Source organism: Drosophila serrata, unplaced genomic scaffold (assembly GCF_035046125.1).
Source record: "Drosophila serrata isolate PLE 108 unplaced genomic scaffold, ASM3504612v1 contig_358, whole genome shotgun sequence".
Taxonomy (NCBI): domain Eukaryota; kingdom Metazoa; phylum Arthropoda; class Insecta; order Diptera; family Drosophilidae; genus Drosophila; species Drosophila serrata.
The window spans coordinates 111,361-135,601 of record NW_028257256.1 but is presented as its reverse complement, the minus strand read 5'-3'; the positions used below and the strand labels follow the sequence as shown (position 1 = coordinate 135,601).

General features: G+C 37.1%; 1 protein-coding gene across 5 annotated transcripts in view; it reads right to left on the bottom strand.

Moving 5' to 3' along the window:
* Window positions 1–1,575: 1,575 nt before the first annotated feature.
* Window positions 1,576–24,241, bottom strand: part of alpha-Cat (catenin alpha) — a 99,736-nt gene continuing 77,070 nt past the window's right edge. For all 5 annotated transcript variants that reach the window (XR_015272946.1, XR_015272947.1, XM_020946927.2 and 2 more), the window contains 6 exons: window positions 24,005–24,077; window positions 9,869–9,936; window positions 9,632–9,813; window positions 2,116–2,356; window positions 1,941–2,057; window positions 1,576–1,875 (listed from right to left, as the gene is read on the bottom strand). Coding sequence is in view for 3 of the 5 variants with exons in the window: in XM_020946927.2 (XP_020802586.2) it covers window positions 1,711–1,875; window positions 1,941–2,057; window positions 2,116–2,356; window positions 9,632–9,813; window positions 9,869–9,936; window positions 24,005–24,077 (846 nt within the window). In the remaining 2 variants the exon portion in view is untranslated. The remainder of the gene's footprint in view (window positions 1,876–1,940; window positions 2,058–2,115; window positions 2,357–9,631; window positions 9,814–9,868; window positions 9,937–24,004; window positions 24,078–24,241) is intronic.

Sequence of the window (24,241 nt, the reverse complement as noted above, 5' to 3'; positions counted from 1 at the left end):
TCTTCAAGGACTTCGAAACCACGTAAAAATCTCCAGGTCTATACAAAAACAAAATCCGGATAGCTAAGTGCCAAATTGGTGTTAGGGGATTACACAGGAGTCTGTTTTTTTATCATCAATAAAAATCTCTGCTGACGGTGACCTTTTCATTCCTCCCTCTGCAATGTATTGTGTCATCGAAGAAGTGCACAGAGTTTCTTCTTGAACGGTCATAAGTGCACCCTCCCTGTAATTCGATTGTGGAAAGATAATTGATCGCGGATCGAAAAGGATTCCATATCGGTCCCTCGCATTCGCACTCGTTCCCGTAACGAGTGCGTCTTTGTGGCGGTAGAGCTTCCACTCATGATTCTCACGTGTTCTCACCCCATTCATCCCATTACCCTATCCTTTCATGGGGTGACAAGTGTCACTTAACCCCAAGTTATCTAATTAATGACCATTCTTAACGAATAATGATTAAAGCTGTACCGCTTATGGCAGCTATATAATAAAGTTGTCCGATCCGGCTGATTCCGATCCGATTCCGACTTATGTATATACTACAAAAAGTATATTAAATACTAAATGCAGGTTCATTCAGATAGCTTTAAAAAAGTGTGACGGTGTGTCGTTCTTCGGCTACCTCAGGGACGGCCAGGGTCCCTATCATGAATTTATTTGCTCCAGGCGTGGTTGGTGTAAGAGATCTCTACCCGATATCCCAAGAAAAACTCTGTGGATTTATGACGTAAAGCCTGTCTTACTTAACTTTCTTGATCGTAGTTGCTACAAAAAAAAAGTATGTGAAGTGCGAGTGCTTCGGCTGCTTGCTCGTCGGTGTTGGCTCTGGTCGTCGTGACGTACCGATGGGAGAAGAATGGCTCCGATCGGTCTCGGGTCCTGGTGCCGGCTACGGACACGCAGGTCATCCCCTAGAGCAGTCATGCACGAGAGAAGTTGGTACTGTTGTTGGACTCGAAAGTCAACACAGAGAGTTGTTGTTGGACTCCAAAGTCAACCGAGGGAGACTAGCGAAGCCGAGCTGTATGCCGTGACCCGATAGTCGTCCGGCGGAGTTAGGCGGAGAACTACAGGAAACTACAGCGAACCAAATCGTATGATTGTCCGACCTGAGATGGCTTCGCTGTTGACTACTGGAGGCTAGCCTTATCCAATCGCTGTCAACGGCTGATTGTCGAAATACGTCTGTGGTTCGCTTTCTATAGGGCGCGACGTAGTCTAGTGTGCCCGCCGCCTGTGCTTGATTTACCCTCTCTAATGCGACCATCCATTGTTTGGTCTAGTGTGATTTGATTAAAATTTTCTTTCTTCCTTTTCTGATGTCTCTAATTCGTCCTTTAATTTCACAAATGACTCCAGTGCGTTGCGAACTCCTGCCTAAAATTATAGTACCCTGTAGAGGTACAAAAATTACCTTTCTTACAACAGAACAGGCAACAGAATTCTTTAGGTGACAGATCTGATCTATTTTCGTTAGGAGTCGTATATTGTTCTTCCCATCGAACGTGGAAGGGTGGAATGGATCTTCCACTAACGTCCATTACATTAATTCAACAAACAAATTCAAAGTAATTTTATTAATTTATGAAGCATACTATATTGTATATATTTTATTGAATGTTAAGAAAAGCTGAATATGGGATATACTACACTACTGAATTATGATAAAATAGGTATTTCTCATTTTGTAAAATATTAAATATATTCCTATACGGCATCAGCTGGACTTTGGAATTCTGACAAGGCATGTATAGGGTTCTGAACTTTTTTTTGAGAGCCCTTACGTACTTTTGCCCGAACTTCTTCAGGTTTTTCCGGTCTGACCAAAGGTTTCTTCTCTGGAGCTTTCATTTTCCATACAACGATCGGAGACTGAAAAAAAAATGTTTTTTATTTATAAATGTATTGTAATGTTCCGTTGTGTACCATAAACTTACAGAAACAGTTCCTTGCCTAGTGTATTTTGTGGATGCCACATATGAGTATTTAACAGTAAGCACAACGGCATTCATTAGATTTTTAGCTGCTTGAATCAACGATGTGGCACTATCCAGCTATAAAAAATGGTAATATTTAACGTACTAATTATACCAATTTTCATTTAATTCTTACCCCAGAAACTATAAGTTCGCCACTTATATTTTGTACGTCAGCTTTCACTTTGGAAGTTATTTGAATTTGATGACAATATAGGGCAATCCTTTGCAGATAAGCTAACAAGTCCTTCTTGGTACTACTTTCAGGGCACTGTTCCGCTATTTCTCTAGTTAATTTATCCAATTTTGTACCAGCTTCTGAAATTTTTTTAGCTGCGTTGATAACATCCATTGTAGTTTTTAGTGGCCCTCGACCTCTGAAATAAAAAAAATATATTAATAATAAGCAAACTAAATCAAAACTAAATATGAGTTTTGGATGGATCAAATAAATATGATTATTTATATACAGTCAACTCAACTAAATAGGTTAAACCAGGTTTTTTTGTTTCAATTGAATTTACTCTCATATTTTCTTTTTATTTTAAACGTTTTCTTTACCTAGTATATCACAATAAAAATCAATATAAATTTCAAATTAAAGTTCAAAGTTATATTTTAATTTAATTTAATTTAATTGTATTTATTTCTCGATCGTTCCTATGGGAGCTGTATGGTAGTCCGATTTTCATGAAATTTTACACAAAATTGTAAAGTAATATAATTAGGCTATATCTCAAATTTCATTAAATTCTGTTAAAAACTGAAAATGTTTTAATTTTTTTTGTACAAATTTTCGTATTATTCCTATGGCAGCTATATGATATAGTATTTCGATCCTGCCCGTTCCGACATATATACGACTATATAGAAGACTAACTACAAAGTTTCATTCAGATAGCTAAAAAACTGAAGGACTAGTTTGCGTAGAAAAGGACAAACGGACAGACGGACAGACGGACATGTCAAGATCGGATCGGCTGTTGATCCTGATCAAGAATATATGTACTTTATATGGTCGGCGGTGATTCCTTCATTGCGTTGCAAACTTCTGATTAAAATTATTATACCCTGCAAGGGACAAATGCAACGTATACTCAGAATTTTGCCTTTATCGTAAAATCTTCCAAATACGAAAAGATTTATTTTTTTCTATTCAAAAATATAAAGTAAATGTTATAAGTTTTTTGTAAAATGGGACGCAGAAAATCTTTAATCAATTTTGAAAAAGGTAAAATAATAAGCTTTATTTAATCTGGTTTAAAATACTCTAAAATAACTAAAAATAAATAATAGTTAAAAAAAAAGCTTAAAAAAACACGCTTTTATCAATAACCGAACTAACTATAAAGAAGAAAATCATTTATAATTACTAACAAAATTATTAAATTCAGAGTAATGGTATATAATTATAAACAAGATCACTAAATTCAGAGTTAAAAGCGTGGGGTGCATCTGTAAGGGGAGAATTATGAAAATATAGAAAAATTCTACACCCCACGCTTTTAACTCTGAATTTAATACTTTTGTTTGTAATTATAAATTATTTTCTTCTTTTCAGTTCGGTTATTTATAAAAGCGTGTTTTTTAGTTTTTTAAACTATTATTTATTTTCTATTTTTTAGTGTGTGTACCTATAAACGCGAGTTTTCTTAATTTTCTAAACTATCAGTTATTTTTCGGATTTTTCGATTTATCAATAATCAATTTTTGCAAACATGTACATAATTATGAAATATCTTACGAACAATTTCCTAATCTCATTATTTCATTTAAGGCCTCTTTGTTGCATGGTGTTTTTCCTGTTAACTTTGAGTAATCAAGTTCCTCAATGCGAATACCGTCTAAGGTTCTTACACGACTAAGTGCTAAATAAGCTTGTCCAGCAGGCATGCGCAGATCGCGCACTAGCTCTGTCTCTCTTACTCCCTTACGGAGGATCTATAAAAAAATAATTTATCAATCCTGACGATTCTAATAAGGATATGGAAAATTTGTTATCACATTATTGCATTGTCATCGGTCCTTGAAAAGTATGCAAAGTTTCAAGCTTATCAGATGTTTAGAAACTCTTGAAAATAGTGTTCGAAGATTTCGTTACATACATACATACATCACGAACTAATAAAAGCGTTTTAAGAATCAATCGAAGGTAAAACGTTGTGAGTGATGCAATAACAGCATTGGAGACTTGCCCTCGAACTACCTCAAATGCTAACCGTTTGTTGGTAAAATTAGGGAAGAACGGTGTAGATAAAATAAAAACCACTCTCAATGATGCTCGTATGAAAGCAAGACTTCTATTTACCCAAGCACAAATGGCGTAGAACAAGGAGTGGGAAACTGTGGCTATAATTACTATTCCCAAGATGTGCAAAAGAAAGTATGTATTCAAAGTCGTCACCATACTTGTGCAGGCGGAGTTATGGTGTAGTGTGGGGAGCCATATCTTTTTATATAAGATGCGAGTTCCAGGTTGTCATCTCAAAGATGATGGCAAATATTTTCCAGACTGTGCTCCAAAAGGCTTTTCGTCAGCTTTTTGAGATGTGTGTCACAATCCATGGACGTAGCAACATGACAGTGCTCCCATCCATACTGCATTATTCTGATAACATTAATACAGGGTGCGGCACGAAAACTTGCTGATTTGTTTTTGGCGCCAAGCGGCGGGGAGTGGTCGGGTAAGGGTGGGGAGTATCTCATGTTTTAGGGGACTTCCTGAAGTTTCGTCTACTCTTCAGTCAGTCGACATCATGCATTGGACGAAAGAGCAGCGCGCATTTGCCTGCGAGGCTTACTTTTCCAACGGTCGTTCCGTTATTGCCACTCAACTCAACATTCATCCTGCAGGTCGCGTTCCTGGCAGGCAGTCGATTGTTTCGTGGGTGAAAACATTCAGGGAGAGCGGGAATGTGACAAAATCCCATCCAGCTCATCGGAAAATAACATTCGGCAAGCAATCGCAAAAAATTCCGTCGATATGCTTGAGAGAGTTCAGCTGAGCTTCGAAAATCGGGTATCTCAGTGCATTGAAAACGGCGGTCATCACTTGTCCGATGTAATCTTCAAAAGTGTGTAATAAAAACTTCAGAAGGTGTGTTACAAGAATAAAAAAAATTTGGAATGGTATGTCAACTACTTTTTTTTTTATAACCTTCTAAAATCAGCAAGTTTTCGTGCCGCACCCTGTATTATGAAGAACATTTAAAGACTCTTGTTCAGGAAAGTACACGTAGTTGAATCAATTTAAAAAGTCTGGTCAACAATTTCATCAAATGAATTTGAAATATATTATGATTGTATATTTTTGAGTTAATAAAGAACAAGGGTGGAACGAAGGAACCAAATAATATATAATGCTTAACCAGTGCTTAAATAAATTACTTACGTAAGTTAGCCAGAGCATTGCCATTTTCTTAATATACATATATAGATTAATTCCAATTCGATCGTTAATAACTAATACAATATTAATATAATTATTTATATTACAAAAAAATGGGGAATGCCTATACAATATAGCTTCCATAGGAACAATCGAAAAATTCTTACAAAACAACTATAACATTTTCAGTTTTCAACAGAATTCGATCAAATTTAAGATACAGCCTTTTTATATTATTTTACAATTTTGTATAAAAGTTTTTGAAAATCGGACTACTATATCACATAGCTTTCATACAAACAATCGTTAGATATAAAGGAAAATTCAAAACTGTGAATTTAAAACTGTAAATATAATATGTATAGGTTAAAGAAATGAATGCAGGCATTACTTCATTGTTTTTCAACAGAAGTATATATAATTTATATTGTATTAATTCCTAGTCATCGAAATTCTTTCGAAAAAGGTATATAAACTTCGGCGTGCCAAAGTTAGCTTCCTTTCTTTTTTTATTAATTTCCCGAAAATTCCCATGGCAGCTATTTTATATAATAGTTCAAAATAATCATTTCTGATGCATTAATTTATGATATAAAAGCCTGAATTTCATAAAATTTAAACCCAAATTCAAGAATACGAAATTGCTATATCTTAAATTAGGTGAAAATATGTTGAGAACTGGAAGGGTTATACATTTATTTCTAAAAATTTTTCGTTTGTTCGCTGGCACCTATATATACAGTTGTCCTATTCGACCCGTTACGACTTATGTACAAGAGAAAGTATATAGAATACTAAATTCAAAGTTTCATTCAGAAAGCTTTAACAACTAGTTTGGGTAAAAACGAACAAACGGGCGGACAGACGGACATGGCTAGATCGACTTGTCTGTTGATGCTGGTCAATTATATACATATATATATATATTCTTTATAGTTTCGGAAATGTCTCCTTCACTGCGTTTTAAGCTTCTGACTAATACATATTATAAATACCTGAAACGGTATAACGTACTTTGTCTCGCCCTTCCAAAAATTGGCCTTGCGATTTATTGATTGTCATCGCAAAACCCAACCGAACTGGGAACGAAATTCACATAAATTGAATAATTGGAATTCGTGGAAATAGGACTTCCTTTCCTTTGCCCTTGATAATCGTTGCTTGAATTACGTTGTTCGGATGATTCCGCAATTTGATCCGTCGACGGATTTGTATGAATGCAGTTCTCCTCCGATTTGACTTTGAATAATAAAATTCAAAATATCAACGTCCTTTTTTTTCTTCGCTGTTAGTATTGCCTGTTTACCCATTAAATCAAGATGTTTTTAATTTTGATCAATGCCAGGAAAAACTTTGTTGAGTTCCTCCTTCGATGACGTGAATTTGCAAAAATTTACCGGTAACGAATCGAATCATTAACAGAAATATTGCCATTGCCAAGTGCCAACAGTTGTCTCGAGAATTCAGAAGCAGAGCATTCAGAGCATTAACCTGAACGGCAACCGTAGATTTCGGGATGGCGAAAATATCCGGAGAGGAATTTCAAACCCACACCATATAATCACGAATCACCTCTTAAATCCTTCATCGATCGGTCTACTGCTCCCAAAGCACGTATAATGTAATTTAATGCTATTGTAATCTTAATGTATACGTTAAAAGTGAGTTGTCAACATCTGTTGAGGCCCCAACGATGTATCAGGAAAGTTTTTCAACATTTCTTAAACTAGGTACACACGATGCAAACAATTTGCAGCAAGTTGATTGCTGCAATCAAATTTGCACGTAAACACGAGTGAAAAAATTTTGCTGCAAAAAAAGAACTTGCAAAGATTTTTTCAGCAATATATATTGCTTGCCGCCTGTATATGTACATTTTTTTACCGCTATCTTGGTTGCTTCAGTTGCTTGCTTGTTTGCATGTTCTGTTTGCTATCAGTCGCAGTATTGTAGCAAGCAAAGCACCATGTGGGATCGCAAGAACACAATAAGATTTATTAAATTGTACAAGAATCATTCCGTGGCTAAAAAACGCAATGTCAGGGCTAATCGCTCATTTGGTGGAATCGCAGGACGCATTACAGTGTCTTGTTATGTAGTTTTTTACTTTTTCTAATAAAAAGTTGAAGTCACTGACTGACATGCGAATTGTAAAAGTTTGTTTCAATGCCATTTTGTAGCTCTTTTAAAAGGTTCTGATGCACTCCTTTTTCATCTCTTTTCGAAATCCACTCTTTCACCCAACACTTCCTATTTTTTGCAGATTTTAATCTTCTCACTTTTTTACGTTTAATTAAAGTTGCTAATATAGCAACAGCAGCAACTCTCGATTTTTGTGCCGACATAATTTTAACACGTCGTTATTCCTTGACTTTCATAAAACAACAGAACTTGCAAATGAGCGTCACTTGCAAGCACTGCAAACAAAAAATAAAGACGTGTAGATATTAACGCAATATATTGCACGAAATAGCCATGCGAAAGTTTGCGTGCAAAACAGAAATTTATTGGAGCAAGAAATTTTCTTGCAATATTTGCATAGGCGTAAACATTTGTGCAAACTTTTGCTGCAAATTATTTTCAACTTGCTACAAATTGTTTACATCGTGTGTTCCTAGCTTAAGTGATAAATAAATTGTACAAATGAACAAGTTTTCTATATAAATAGTTACATAAGTATTTATATTACACACCAAGGGTATACCAAAACAGAAAAATTTGTATTTATTTCTCTTTAATTGGGGTCGTTGTTATAAAAATACAAAGTTTCAAACCTAAGAAGTAAAATACATCTATTCAGTTGGTATATAGAAACTGTATAAAAAATGTATTTAGGTATCCTTTATTTTGAATCCGTTTTAAAACGCTTGAAATCACGACTTAAAGACTTGTTTTAAGTATATTTTTACAAAACTACTGCTGCAAGCGAGTTACCTATGTGACGGTTTCAAAAAATCTTAAAATGTTCAGAACTATTCTATGTTTGATGCCCTTAAAAAGTGAAAGCGGGAAAGAATTGTTCCTCAAGGTATACGTCAAAATTGCTAAACTAATTTTTGAGACTTAAAAATTTGTAAAATCAGATCACATACATTTTCAGCATATTCAAAAAAAATTTTTTATATATCCAATAAATTGAACCCATGGGACACACATAATAAATACAATAAGTAAACGCCCCTATAGGTATCAAAATTTACCTGTGGATTCTGGCAGTCTGACAGAATGCTTTTTTGTCTTTTGACAAGTTCTTTTTGTTTTTTTAGGCGTTTCGTGTCTTTGATTTTATAACAAACAAGAAAGGAAGCTAACTTCGGCACGCCGAAGTTTATATACCGTTGCAGATGGAACTTCGATGACTTGGAATCCAGACAATATAAATTATATATATTTAGGTTAAAAAACAAGAAAGGAAGCTAACTTCTGCACTCCGAAGTTTCTATACCCTTGCATATAGAGCTTCAAGGACTAGAACAATGATGTAATACCTGCTTTCTTTTCATTCACCTATACATAATATATTAACAGTTTTGCATGCACAGATTTGCTTTTTTCCTCTACATCTATCGATCGTTTGTATGGCACCTATATGATATAAGATTTTCATAAGATTTACATGAAATTTTCCTCTTTCCTCTTCATCTAACGATCGTTTGTATGGCACCTATATGTTATAATCGTGCCACAAAATGTAAGACTGATATACTAGACTATAGACTATATCTCAAATCTGATCAAAATCTGTTGAAAACTAAAAAAGTTATAATTTTTAATTGTATTAATTTCTCGATCGTTCCTATGGGAGCTATTTAATATAGTAGTCCGATTTTCATAAAATTTTACACATCCGGCCCGTTCCGACATATATTCGAGTGAGAGTATATAGAAGACTAACTACAAAGTTACACTCAGATAGCTTCAAAACTGAGAGACTAGTTTGCGAAAAACGGAAAGAAGGACAGACGGACATAGCTAGATCAACCCGGCTGTTGATGCTGATCAAGAACATATATACTTTATATAGTCAAAGGTGCCTCCTTTGCTGCGTTGCACGCTTCTGACTAAAATTATACTACAAGGGTATCAAAATTGTTTAAATACCATTATAACAAATTGGCATGTATCGTTTAGTTTTGATCGTTTTAGGCATGGACAACACCCGACTCTTTTTATTCTACATACTCAATTTTCTTCTAATATGCTTCCCCATTCTACGACGGTAGAAACTGAAATACTTAAAATGTTAAAAATAATATATTTCTACCTGGTAAAGTCAGTCATCTCCATCATAATCATACACATATGTTTGGCTAGGAAAATAATGTCATTTCCAGTATCATCCCATTTAGCTACTTCAGAATCAAACGTTAGTTTCTCTCTGCGAAACAATTCAACCTGTTGAGCAATTTTCTGCTTGTCTTCTTCCGTCATTTTTCGCATGGCTTCCTAAAATACAATTTTGTAGGCGCTGATATGATTTTTAATTTACATTATCACTTACTCTAGCTGTACATATACCGCTTATATCCGGATATTCATCAACTGTTTGATCACCAGTATGAGCACTTGCTAAAAATATACAAAATATGATAATAATTAAATAAACGTTTATGTTATTGTCGAGTCAACAATACTAAAGAGGGTTTTATTATATTTATATATATATTTGCCTATCGTTCCTATGACAGAACTAGAAAGAAAGCCTACTTCGGTACGCCGAAGTTTTTATACCTTTGTAGATAGAACTTCAATCACTAGGAATTAATACAATATAAATTATTTATATTTCTCTCAAAAAACAATGATGATCAATAGCTCAAAGAAGCTGGGGTCGAAAAAATTTTTTTTTTGAAATTTGAAAGCTGGAATCGTTTGCCCATCGTTTGCCCATGTTTGCCCACCTTTTACTTTTTTTTGCCCACGTCCAGTTTTGAAAATATTCGACTTTGAAAATTTTCATCATTTTTCGAAAAACCAAAAGTTGACTTTTTTCAAAATTTTTTTTTGGAAATCGCAATAACATCGTTTGCCCACGTTTGCCCACCCTTTAGAATTTTGAAAAAACTTCAAGTTTAGAAAATTTTCAAAATTGTACTGGAAAATTTTGAATTTTGAAAATTTGAAAACTGGAATCGTTTGCCCATTTGTTGCCCATGTTTGCCCACTCTTTACTTTTTTTGGCTTACGTCCAGTTTTGAAAATATTCAACTTTGAAAATTTTTCAAAATTTTAACGTTTGCCCACCCTCTAAAACTAAACATTTTGAACAAAAAACGTTTGCCCACCTCTTAAAACTAAATAAAATCGTTTGCCCACCCCCTAAAATTAAATATTTTTAACAAAAAACGATTGCCCACCTCTTAAAACTGAATAAAATCGTTTGCCCACCCTTTAAAATTAAAAAATTTCGTTTGCCCACCCCTTAAAATTAAATATTTTTAACAAAAAACAATTGCCCACCTCTTAAAACTAAATAAAATCGTTTGCCCACCCTTTAAAATTAAAAAATTTCGTTTGCCCACCCTCTAAAACTAAACATTTTGAACAAAAAACGATTGCCCACCTCTTAAAACTAAATAAAATCGTTTGCCCACCCTTTAAAATTAAAAAATTTCGTTTGCCCACCCCTTAAAATTAAATATTTTTAACAAAAAACGATTGCCCACCTCTTAAAACTAAATAAAATCGTTTGCCCACCCTTTAAAATTAAAAAATTTCGTTTGCCCACCCCTTAAAATTAAATATTTTTAACAAAAAACGATTGCCCACCTCTTAAAACTAAATAAAATCGTTTGCCCACCCTTTAAAATTAAAAAATTTCGTTTGCCCACCCTCTAAAACTAAATATTTTTAACAAAAAACGTTTGCCCACCTCTTAAAACTAAATAAAATCGTTTGCCCACCCTTTAAAATTAAAAAATTTCGTTTGCCCACCCCTTAAAATTAAATATTTTTAACAAAAAACGATTGCCCACCTCTTAAAACTAAATAAAATCGTTTGCCCACCCCCTAAAATTAAATATTTTAACAAAAAACGATTGCCCACCTCTTAAAACTAAATAAAATCGTTTGCCCACCCCCTAAAACTAAATATTTTTAACAAAAAACGTTTGCCCACCTCTTAAAACTAAATAAAATCGTTTGCCCACCCTTTAAAATTAAAAAATTTCGTTTGCCCACCCCCTAAAATTAAATATTTTTAACAAAAAACATTGCCCACCTCTTAAAACTAAATAAAATCGTTTGCCCCCAGTAAAACTAAATATTTTACCGAGTTAAGCATACTTAATAAAACAAAACATCATTTGTACCGCGTTTGAAATATATATTTTGCGTTCGTCCAGCTTCTTAAATAAAATAGTTTATTTAAAGTAGCACCAAGTAATAAAGTTGGTGCGCCCCTTAAGCATAAATTATATTGTTTTCCCAACCACGTATTCAATTTATAAAAATAAACAATGCCCAACTGAATAAGATATGAATATAACAACCCTCAATAATAAATCAAATTGCTTCTAAACCGAGTAAGAACAATTCCACTGAAATTTTGGCGTCAGATAGGCGGTAGAAATCATAAAGTTTGGGGATCACAATTCTGCAACAACGACTTATATCGTATGGCCGCCACTCTGTCTGCATCATGTTTGAGGCAGTAGTGGTTTTTTTTTGTCCTGGCACCTGTCGTTAGATGTTTTTCGGCAATAGCTGGTATGTGTTATGCAAAATTAAAAAACGGAATTTATAACGTAGCAATTTGAACCATTTCCAAACCAGATTTTATAATAATTTTGTAATATTTGTTTTTTTTCGTAACAAGTACTTTCTGCAACCGATATTACGGATTTAACAATTGTAAACATAACACATCAAGTGATATTATTTAATATTTAGAGATGGGCAAACGTTTTTTAATATAAATACTTAAAATTAAAGGGTGGGCAAACGAAAATATTTAATTTTAAGACATGGGCAAACGTTTTTAATTCAAATACTTAAAATTAAGGGGTGGGCAAACGATTTTATTTAGTTTTAAGAGGTGGGCAATCGTTTTTTGTTAAAAATATTTAATTTTAAGGGGTGGGCAAACGAAATTTTTTAATTTTAAAGGGTGGGCAAACGATTTTATTTAGTTTTAAGAGGTGGGCAATCGTTTTTTGTTAAAAATATTTAATTTTAAGGGGTGGGCAAACGAAATTTTTTAATTTTAAAGGGTGGGCAAACGATTTTATTTAGTTTTAAGAGGTGGGCAAACGTTTTTTGTTAAAAATATTTAGTTTTAGAGGGTGGGCAAACGATATTTTTTAATTTTAAAGGGTGGGCAAACGATTTTATTTAGTTTTAAGAGGTGGGCAATCGTTTTTTGTTAAAAATATTTAATTTTAAGGGGTGGGCAAACGAAATTTTTTAATTTTAAAGGGTGGGCAAACGATTTTATTTAGTTTTAAGAGGTGGGCAAACGTTTTTTGTTCAAAATGTTTAGTTTTAGAGGGTGGGCAAACGAAATTTTTTAATTTTAAAGGGTGGGCAAACGATTTTATTTAGTTTTAAGAGGTGGGCAATTGTTTTTTGTTAAAAATATTTAATTTTAAGGGGTGGGCAAACGAAATTTTTTAATTTTAAAGGGTGGGCAAACGATTTTATTCAGTTTTAAGAGGTGGGCAATCGTTTTTTGTTAAAAATATTTAATTTTAGGGGGTGGGCAAACGATTTTATTTAGTTTTAAGAGGTGGGCAAACGTTTTTTGTTCAAAATGTTTAGTTTTAGAGGGTGGGCAAACGATAAAATTTTGAAAAATTTTCAAAGTTGAATATTTTCAAAACTGGACGTAAGCCAAAAAAAGTAAAGGGTGGGCAAACATGGGCAACAAATGGGCAAACGATTCCAGTTTTCAAATTTTCAAAATTCAAAATTTTCCAGTACAATTTTGAAAATTTTCTAAACTTGAAGTTTTTTCAAAATTCTAAAGGGTGGGCAAACGTGGGCAAACGATGTTATTGCGATTTCCAAAAAAAAATTTTGAAAAAAGTCAACTTTTGGTTTTTCGAAAAATGATGAAAATTTTCAAAGTCGAATATTTTCAAAACTGGACGTGGGCAAAAAAAAGTAAAAGGTGGGCAAACATGGGCAAACGATGGGCAAACGATTCCAGCTTTCAAATTTCAAAAAAAAAATTTTTCCGACCCCAGCTTCTTTGAGCTATGATCAATGCATTTATTTCATAGTATATATATATATATATATATATATATATATATTTATAGTATAACCTGCAGTACCTGTCATCAACAAAAAATCAACGTTTCATCAACAGTCAAGGGAGTACTGTTGATTTTTCATCGATGACAGCCCATACAAACTGTTAACTTATTTAACATGGGCATGTCCTAGGCTGTCATCAATTAAAATTCATCAACAATAAATCGATGATCGATGATCAACAACTCATCATCAATCGATGATCGATGTTTCATCAACAAATTTCTCAACGGCAGGGCCATGGTACTGCCGACGACTGCCGTCTAGACTACCGCCGTAACTGTATCGTGGGCAGAGCGTCGTAGGAAAAGTCGCAATCGGCAGAGGGTCGACTCGGTAGAAGTCGCAGTCGGCAGAGCGTCGCCTCGGTTGAAGTCGCAGTCGGCGCGTTGATGACATGTTGATGACAGTGACCTATTGATGACACGCGGTACTTACTTACGATCGCACTATGGTCCAGCGGACCACTTTTTGTGGCCAAAATTAATAACTCCGGTAATTTAAAAGATATCGACTTGAAACTTTACCAATCGTAATTTAATACTTATAGGATGATACTGAACAAAAATTGTCCGGATCAGACAACTATATCCTATAGCTGTCATAGGAACGATAAAAAAATTTTTTGAGATAAATTCATAAAACTTCGGTTACATAAAAATAATGTAATTTTAACTAAATTCACAAAATTTTATCAAAATCGGTTAACGAATTACCATAGTTTTCATTAAAAGAATCATACAAAAAATAATATTCATACAAAATTTGGTGATCTTTTAAGGCAAATTCCAAGAAATGTGGTCAAAAGTGGCATTTCTCACTATATGCAAATGAACAAGTATGCAATTCCCTACAAATCCCAATAGGTCTCAAGGTGGGACTAGGTGGGACTCACTTTGTATAGCTTTTTAAAAACAAGTTTTTAATGAAAAGTTACATATTTTTTAAGACAAAATTTAACATCAAATAACAAAAGTACCAGATTAGCTTCGAACATTTCCCATTACAAAACAAGTAGTTCAAACGTTACTTATTCAATTAAAAAACAAATTTGGCTCAGTTTGGTAAGTTTTTTCCGAGTTTTCGTAATTTTAAAATTGTCATTATACCCTTGCAGGGTATTATAATTTCAGTCAGAAGTTTGCAACGCAGTGAAGGAGGCACCTCCGACTATATAAAGTATATATATTCTTGATCAGGATCAACAGCCGAGTCGATCTAGCCATGTCCGTCTGTCCGTCTGTCCGTCTGTCCGTCTGTCCGTTTCTACGCAAACTAGTCTCTCAGTTTTGAAGCTATCTAAATGAAACTTGGTAGTTAGCCTTCTATATACTCTCACTCGTATATATGTCGGAACGGGCCGGATCGGACGACTATATCATATAGCTGCCATAGGAATGATCGAAAAAATTTTACAAAACAATTTTAAACTTTTTCAGTTTTCAATAGAATTGGATCAAATTTAAGATATAGCCATTTTACTATACTCTACAATTTTGTGTAAAATTTTATGAAAATCGGACTACTATATCATATAGCTCCCATAGGAACGATCGAGAAATTAATACAATTAAATTTATAACTTTTTCAGTTTTCAGCTGATTTTCATCAAATTTAAGGTATAGCTATTTTATATTAGTCTTAAATTTAGTGTCAAATTTTATGAAAATCGGACGACTATATCTTATAGGTGCCATACAAACGATCGTTTGATGTAGAGGAAAAATGCAAATCTGTGTATGTAAAACTGCAAATATAATATGTATAGGTGAATGAAATGAAAGCAGCTATTATTTCATTGTTTTTTAACACAAATATATATAATTTATATTGTATGGATTCCTATTCATAGAAGTTCTATCTGCAAGGGTATATAAACTTCGGCGTGCCGAAGTTAGCTTTCTTTCTTGTTTTTTACTCATTTTCACTCTACCCGTTGGCCTGCGTACAAACAGCTGACTTTAAATGCCGCGTCCGCTAGAGTGGCGCCACCTATGAACATTTTGGGTATGTCACGTTGATGGTCACTCTATTTCTAATCCATCGAGACCAAAATCATTTTATTTTGACCACTTTCAAAAAATGGGTTTTGGCCAAGAAAAGTGGTCCGCTGGACCATAGTGGATCGGTTGTATGGCAGCTATCTGATACAGTTGTCCGATTTTCATAAAATTTAAAACGAAATTCTAGAATAATATAAGATGACCATATCTCAAATTTAATGAAAATCTGTTGAAAACTGAACAAGTTATAATTTCCTTTTGAAAAATTTTCCGATTGTTACTATGGCAGCTATATGATATAGTCGTCCAATCTGACCCGTTCTGACATACATATGTACGAGTGAGAGTATATAGAAGACTAACTGCAAAGTTTCATTCAGATAGCTTAAAAACTGAGAGACTCGAAGTTGATGGAAATATAATCAAAAAGCACGAAGTTATTATTTTTTAAAAATAACTTTCCGATAGTCCAATAGCGATAGTCCGTTCTGAATTATAATAGAAATCAGATTATTAAGTTGGATAGCTCCATAGCTGAGGAACTAGTTTGCGTAGAAACGGACAGATGTGCGGACAGACGGCTAGATCGACTTCGCTATTAATGCTGATCAATAATGTTCATTACAACAATGGCAAACAACGTATTGTATTTTTAAATACTTCTGAATCAAATAAATACATTAAATATATATTAGTAAAAACATGTTTGACATTTTGGTTTGTAAAGTATGTATATAATATATATATATTCATAATACGTGTTCGATATTGAGAGTTTATGAATATTCAGCAATCAATTCACAGTTTTAATGTGATTAACCTAAATCATAGTTTAGAAATACTAAAAATCGCAAAAATAGCATTCAGCATGAAATCCTGTATAATCAAATTGTGGATACATATATGTATGTTGGAGATAGTTTATTAGTCCAATGTTATGTGCGGCATAGAATGTTTCATTGACCACAGTATGTGCGCTCAATTTGAAACATTGTTATGTCCCTTTTAAAGGACCTGCGTGGGATTTGGGGTAGCACCGGCTAGATCTTTCTTCGGGCCATAGATCCCCTAACCCTGTCCGCCACATACAACAATAATTTTCATCGTCACAACTCTGCGTGAGCTGGTGACCTATGTGTCTTGGTTAGATACGCGAAGTATACATTCTTTTAATTGCTATTACTATCCTCGATAGTTGTCCTTTCCTCCAGGTTCAAGGGTGTTGTCCACTTTCAAGGTCGTTTCGCTATTGCTTCAGGTCTCTGACATGAATCATTCCCGTTCAAATCCTCCACCACGTACATACTTATGATTTCATACGGGCCTCCGAATTCGGCAATTCAAAAACTTCCTTGTAAATTTGGCGTTGAAGCTCCTCTCAAAGTCGCTCAGCAAGCGATTCCTGCGAAACGCCTCTTTTCTGGGCTGGAAGGTTACTTCTCGCGTGCCTCATGCATGTTCCGTCTTACGGTGTCCCTCAGCAATGCGACCCTATCTGGCTGTAAGCCCTCGAGCTCGTTGTCCTCCAATGCCCGAAACTTCCGAGCTAACTGGTAATCCGCCCCATTGGTGTACATGTTCTGTCCAAACAGCTACCCCTGTAGCTTGATGAACCGAGCTTCTTAATGCCGCCTCTATCTTCGGAAAATACAAATCCCACTTTCGGTGGTCACCCTCCGATGCGTTCAGAAAAGACTGGTTGCCCTTTCCGCCTCATTTGATTGTGGGGAGTAGACTTCAGACCTTATCGACCACGATAAACATGTATGCGTGGCCTTTCTTTACAAATTTTTAATTTACTCAATTCCCTCTAATAAATTTCAGATTTTCCTCTACCCGTAAGAGCTTTCAAGGGGCGGTCGCCGTCGATAAAGTAAAATAAAATCCACCGACGTATTATAAATATAGATAATTAAACAAATATCACCAAGAAAAACATAAATTCGTGTCCATAGGTAAATAAATATGGAATAAATACATAAACAAATATAAAATAAACAAGGAATAAATGTGTAATCTATATATATATAAATGCTATGTTCCCGCATGGAAGAAGACGCTCCGGCTCGTAAGGTATTTGATGCGGTAATCGTCGGAAAACGGAGGAGAGGACGACCCCGGATACGTTGGCAGGACCAGGTGATGGAAGCCCTGTCTACATCTGGTGTTACCAACTGGCGAGCGCGGGCCCAGGACAGGGAAGCGTGGAGGCAGATTGTGCAACAGGCTGTGACCCGATAGGGTTGTGATGGCCATTAATAATAATAATGTTCGTGTCTACTTCCTTTATAGATTTGAAAAGTTCTGAACCGTTTAAGCCCAAATTTTTACACAACATGCGTTGAGGTTCCAGCTCGGTTATTGTCTACTTTTGATGTTGATAGCTTATCTGCATTTGCGAATTTTTTTTTAGCGTTTCCCCGCGCCCCTACTGCTGAGCCCTCTACAGGCAGCCAGCTCAATCAAAGCATTTCCTGTCAAACATTAAAAAAAAAATTGAAATAAGGAATTGGAGAAAAAAATTTTATTTTTTTGTTCAGGTTCAGTAAGTAAGTAAGTAACGAGGAATCAGCAGAAAGACGAGCAGATAGGCTTGAGAGAAGACGATTGATTGCTTTCAAATGACGTCATTTGGTGCGGAAATTATAACTGCACAATTCATGCCAACTTTTAAAATCAAAGTACAAATCTATCATAAAGCCGGTTCCCTGCTTCCGTTCCCAGACAGCGAACACAAATTTCTTCTTCTTGGTGATGATGGAAATGAAGTAGATGCACGTTATGGAATCGATACCTAAATACGCTGAAGAGGCACATTATTTCGCAGCTACAGAAGCTTTTTCACGAAAGGAACAATTTGGTGCGTTTATTCAAAACAGCAATCGATATGATGCCTTCGGATACCCATAAAATTGTCATTCATGCAGACAAAACGCCTGCTGGAGAACATATCAGGAGATATAATGCTCCAACTATAGACGAAGTGGCAATTGTCATAGTCGGGGATCAGTTTCAACCTCGAGATATTGTTCTCCATCGACGAAACGATCGATTGGTAATTGTCGCAGAAACTCACCGTTGTTACGATGCTTTGCAGTATCCACTAATCTTCTGGGATGGTGCCGATGGATACCATTTCAATGTGAAGATGGTAGATCCAGTCAATGGTGTAGAAACGAATAAAAAGTGCAGCGCGATGAACTTTTACTCATACAGGTTAATGGTTCGGAGGACCGATTGCAATCATATATTGAAATGTCGTCAGTTGTTTCATCAGTACATTGTCGATATGTATGCAAAAATTTAAACAGAACGTTTGCTGTTCCTCCGATTGAATCAGACGAAATTTCGGTCCGATGAAAATATACATTTGCGGGATGCTGTGATGAATGACCGTAATACAACCAACGTTGGAAAGCTCACGATTTTGCCATCCTCATACATAGGTAGTCCACGCCACATGCATGAATATGCTCAAAATGCCATGGCATATGTTCGTTGCCACGGCCGTCCAGACTTATTTATCACCTTCACATGCAATCCAGCTTGGGATGAGATAGTACAGCTGTTATTTCCTGGACAATCGTATAGGGATAGGCATGAAATCACAGCCCGTGTTTTCAGACAAAAGCTCAAGTCACTGATGGATTTCATTGTGAAACATGGAGTTTTTGGATCTATGCGGTGCTGGATGTATTCAGTAGAATGGCAGAAGAGAGGACTGCCGCATGCGCACATACTGATTTAGCTGTATGATAAAATTACTCCAGATGAAATCGACGATGTTATATGCGCTGAGATTCCACGGGCCGAGGTTGATACGGATTTACATGAAGTTGTCATCAAGAACATGATCCATGGCCCATGTGGTACCCTCAACCCATGTTCACCATGCATGGTAGACGGGAAGTGTTCCAAGCGATATCGTCGAGCATTTACAGCCAACACCGTAACAGGGGACGATGGATATCCTCTGTATGGGAGACGGTCAACTGAAGATGGAGGGACTTCGGCAAATTTAAACATGAGAATTGGTGATATTGAGGTAGACAATCGTTGGGTGGTTTCATACTCACCACTATTGTCAAAATCATACAAAGCGCACATCAACGTAGAATATTGCAATTCCGTGAAATCGATTAAATATATCTGCAAGTACGTGAATAAAGGCAGCGATATGGCAGTTTTTGGTGTTCAGGCAGAAAATGGTGACAACAATGCAGTACGAGTTGTCGATGAAATATCTCAATACCAGGCTGGAAGATACATAAGCAGCAACGAGGCTGCATGGAGAATTTTTTCCTTCCCCATTCATGAACGCTATCCAGCTTTAGTTCACTTGGCAGTCCATTTTGAGAATGGTCAACGTGTCTATTTCACAGAACTAAATGTGCAAGAAAGAGTCCTGAATCCGCCAGCGACAACTCTGACTGCCTTCTTCACCTTATGCCAGGAAGATGATTTTGCCAGAACCTTGATGTATTCAGAAGTGCCCTCTTAACCAAAATATGCCACAGAGAAACGTGGCAGGGTACAGCTAGTATATATATATATATATATATATATAAATATAAATAAATTTTTTACTTACATATTATGTTTGTGTAATTAATTTTTATTTAAATACAGTCAATTAACACCAATTTACTCAAACCAAATATCAATCTAATTGACAATTGCGCACTTATGTATTCACATATACTTATTTCCTAAGAACTAAAACGCGACACACAAATTTGGTATAACGATGAAAGAATAGGGAGCATTGGGTGCATTGTTAGAACAAAACACTAGAGAAGAGTATTGCATACCAAAAATAGATTACAAGCATAGATTATAAAAAATATATACTCGTAAGCAGTAAAAATAACCATACACATATACTTATTTCCCAAGATATTTTTATCTAATTGAAGATATAGCCATTTTATATTATTGTTAACGTGAGAGGCTCACTGTGCCGCCTCTGTTCAGGAGCGAGCTTTCTGTTCCTGGCTTGCTCTCGCACCATTGCCGATCTCCCGCTCTCGCTTTAACGAGGCAAAGCAACCGGGAGCTCGGTTCTAAGTTAAGTTTGCCGATCTCCCGCTCTCGCTTTAACGATGCAAAGCGACCGGGAGCTCGGTTTTAAGTTAAGTTTTAGTCTCTTGTAATCATCGAATAAACGCTGACGCTGAAATATTTACCACGCCCCCGCCTTTGTTTTTTCAACCCTGACGGGTTACTTCTTATCTCCAGCGACGTGGGAAATATTTGGCACCACGATAAGGACTCTTTGCGGAGAGGATCGCCCCCCTAACATTTGCTCCTTCGAGCCGGATTCCTTGCAGGATATCCTCCAAGTCACCAGCAGTTCTAGGAATCTGTCCGCCAAGATAAGTACGAGTTTTCCTCCTCCGTCTATCCTAGCTGCCGATCTGCAACAGTGGGCCGAACACTCAATTTCGGTCGCACTCCCGCAAGATTTCCCTATTCATTCGTGTCAACTTCCAGTCCGTGTATTCCTGACCCCAAGGCAGCTGAGGAACTCCAATTTTTATTCGCCTTCGTTCCTCGAAAATTTCCATCGGTGTTCGCTTGTGTTCGCCGCCATTTTCCTCGCCGTTTCTTCTATTGCCCGTTGCCCATCAACTTGCCAACGGTCGAGGCCTATGTACAGCTGCATACACACACACACACACGAATGCTAATCTTTTGCACATCATAATTCCGTGCATATAAAAACCTCACCGTGAACAGTTAAATCGTGTTGCGGAAAAAAAGGGGCATAATAAATATCGGACAGCCGGTGTGCACTTGTTTCGGAAGTTCACCGTGTACGCCAAACAGCCCGCCGCTGTCGCGATATTTTTTTGTCGTCTTTTGTGCCGTGTCCATACAACATATTTCTGTTCGCGGAATTTAATACAGTCCACTTCTCGACGCTCCACTGTGCCCTGACACATTTTTCCTATTTACATGCATGCCCATTTATTTTCCAATATATTTTCTGCCAACGATTCCAGGAACTAATCCCGATAAAATTAAAAAAAAAATTCAAGTTGAACGAAACAATTAGCAACAAAACCCAAACGCAAACACAAGTGTTTTAATTGGTTTCAATTTCGCCGCCGCAGAGGCCGTGTTGTTGTTGTTGCCATTTCGTTTCTTGGGGCCCTCACATGGACACCGCTTGTCGTCGTCATGCAGCGAACTTTTCCTCGCGACTTTTAAGTCCACTTCTTCGGCTCGGAACAATTCAACATTTGCGGCTTGCAGTTTATAAGATTAACATTTGTTAGACAAAAACTAGTATAACCAACATCCAAATTCAATTCACACAGATGCCACTGCGCTTGTCCTGTTTATTAATTTTTTTTGTATCCACTTCGCCGCTGTAGAATCCGTGCGTGTTGTTGTTGTTGCCGCTTAATTTGTTGGTCATCATATAGGCACCGCTCGCCGTCGGCATAACACAGCGAGTTTTCTCCGAGACCAAGAACCGTACTTTTAAGCAGGGGCTCATGAGAGCCTGCGGACGGGTCATGGCCTCAGACCTTTTCCAATATGACGAGCGGCACCCTATAATCCTTCGGTACAACTGACATCTGTCTCGCCATCTTGTCCACTTTACGCTTCGCATAACGCTACACGGCGGTAATCAGCTGACAATCCGCCTGATCCGTTCCAAATTCTGGATTCCGAGGGTGAGGAATTTGGTCAAATCGGTCATCTATTCGTGCAAGGTGTGTCATCCACAAGAAGAAGGTACAGACGCAACTTATGGGAGAGTTGCCTAAGGAGAGGACGTCGTTCTCTCGTCCCTTCACCTACACCGGTATGGACTACGCCGGCCCATTCGACATCAAGAACTACACTTGCCGAGCCTGTCTGATTACAAAGGGGTACGTTCTAGTGTTCGTGTGCTTTGCCACTAAGGCCATCCATTTAGAGCCTACGTCCGACCTTACGACCGAAAAATTTCTCGCTGCTTTCGCCCGTTTCGTGTGCCGCAGAGGATGCCCCCGCCAAGTTCAATCGGACAATGGAAAAACCTTTGTAGGAGCGGCTGCCCTCCTCTCACGTAATTTTCTCCAAAGCCTGAAAGGGACTGTGATAAGCGTCTATTGCCATCAACAGCTTCTTTGGCATTTCATTCCTCCGGGAGGCCCCCACATGGGAGGCCTGTGGGAGGCAGGCGTCAAGAGCTTTAAGACCCTGTTCTACGGTCTAGTCCACGGCCATGCGCAAATACACATTTCAAGAGCTGTCCACGGTCTTGGCGAGAATGGAGCATGCCTGAATTCGCGCCCGATCGCTCCCATGTCCGAAGAACCCGCCGACTTGTTGGTACTTACTCCTGGACACTTTCTTGTTGGAGGGTCCCTTCTAGCCACGGTGGAACCTGAAATAAAGGGGGGCACAACGTCCATGATTAACCGGTGGCAGCGGATGAAGGAAGAGTACCTCAAGGAACTTCATAAACGGAATAAGTGGCGATCGCCTTCAAGAGACCTCCGTGTCAGGGACATGGTGGTTGTTAAGGAAGACAACCTTCCGTCCAATGAATGGCGATTAGGAAGAGTCGATGCGGTGCTTCCAGGATCCGACGGCCGTGTTCGTGTGATCGAAATCCGCACTGCGCGGGGGCTCCTCAAGCGCCCTGTAACCAAAGCTGTCCTCCTTCCGACAGACGCGTCCGCTTGTCTCGTAGTCATAAGCCGTAGTTCCAATACGAAATACTTATACTAATACTAATACAATACTAATTCCTTTATTGTTCTTCGTCATATCGGCAGTCATACCTAGCAAGATGCCTCCGCGTCCACGCACCGACATTACACAAGAAGGCAGATGTATTCGAGGTATCTTGTCTTACTGTTGCCGAGTCTGCTGGGGGATTCACCCACAACGAAAATGCCGTCGTTTTCTGCGCCTGAATGCTGGGAAGCGGCTACGGGCTAACCGATACTGTCCCAGCTGTTTGGTCCACGAGCATTCGGACGGAGCGTGTCAACGAGGGGACCACTGGCTCCATGCCAGCTGCGGCAAATGCGCGCCGGTCTCGGGACGCCGTCGCACCTTCCCGGCAATCTGCGAATAAAAGCTGACGCTGAAATATTTACCACGACGCCCCCGCCTTTGTATTTTCAACCCTGACGGGTTACTTCTTTTCGCCAGCGACGTGGGAAATATTTGGCACCACGATAATGACTCTTTGCGGGCAGGATCGCCCCTCTAGCAATTATTATAGACTTTCGATTTTAACTATATGAAAAAAGCTGGCATAAAGTTTTGGAGGCGCATTAAGATAATTTACTATAAAAGTGTTAGGTTAGCTTTGAGTGAAATTTTTAACGGAACGAAAATTTGAAATATTAAAAACTTATTCTACTTACATCGACTTCGCGTTTCCAAAGTTAAGTCTTCCACTGGCTCGAATTCAGTATCAGTGTCCAGGTCTTCTGAGCTCTACAAAATGTAAGAAATATTTAGGGGGATTAATAATTATTTATGCTTAAAATATATATTATAGAAATTACTGTATAGTATTGATTAGCGATAACTCGCCGCAGACAATCGTGGCTCGCCTTTGCAAAAACAATGCTACTAAAATTGGACGTAAGGTGCACATC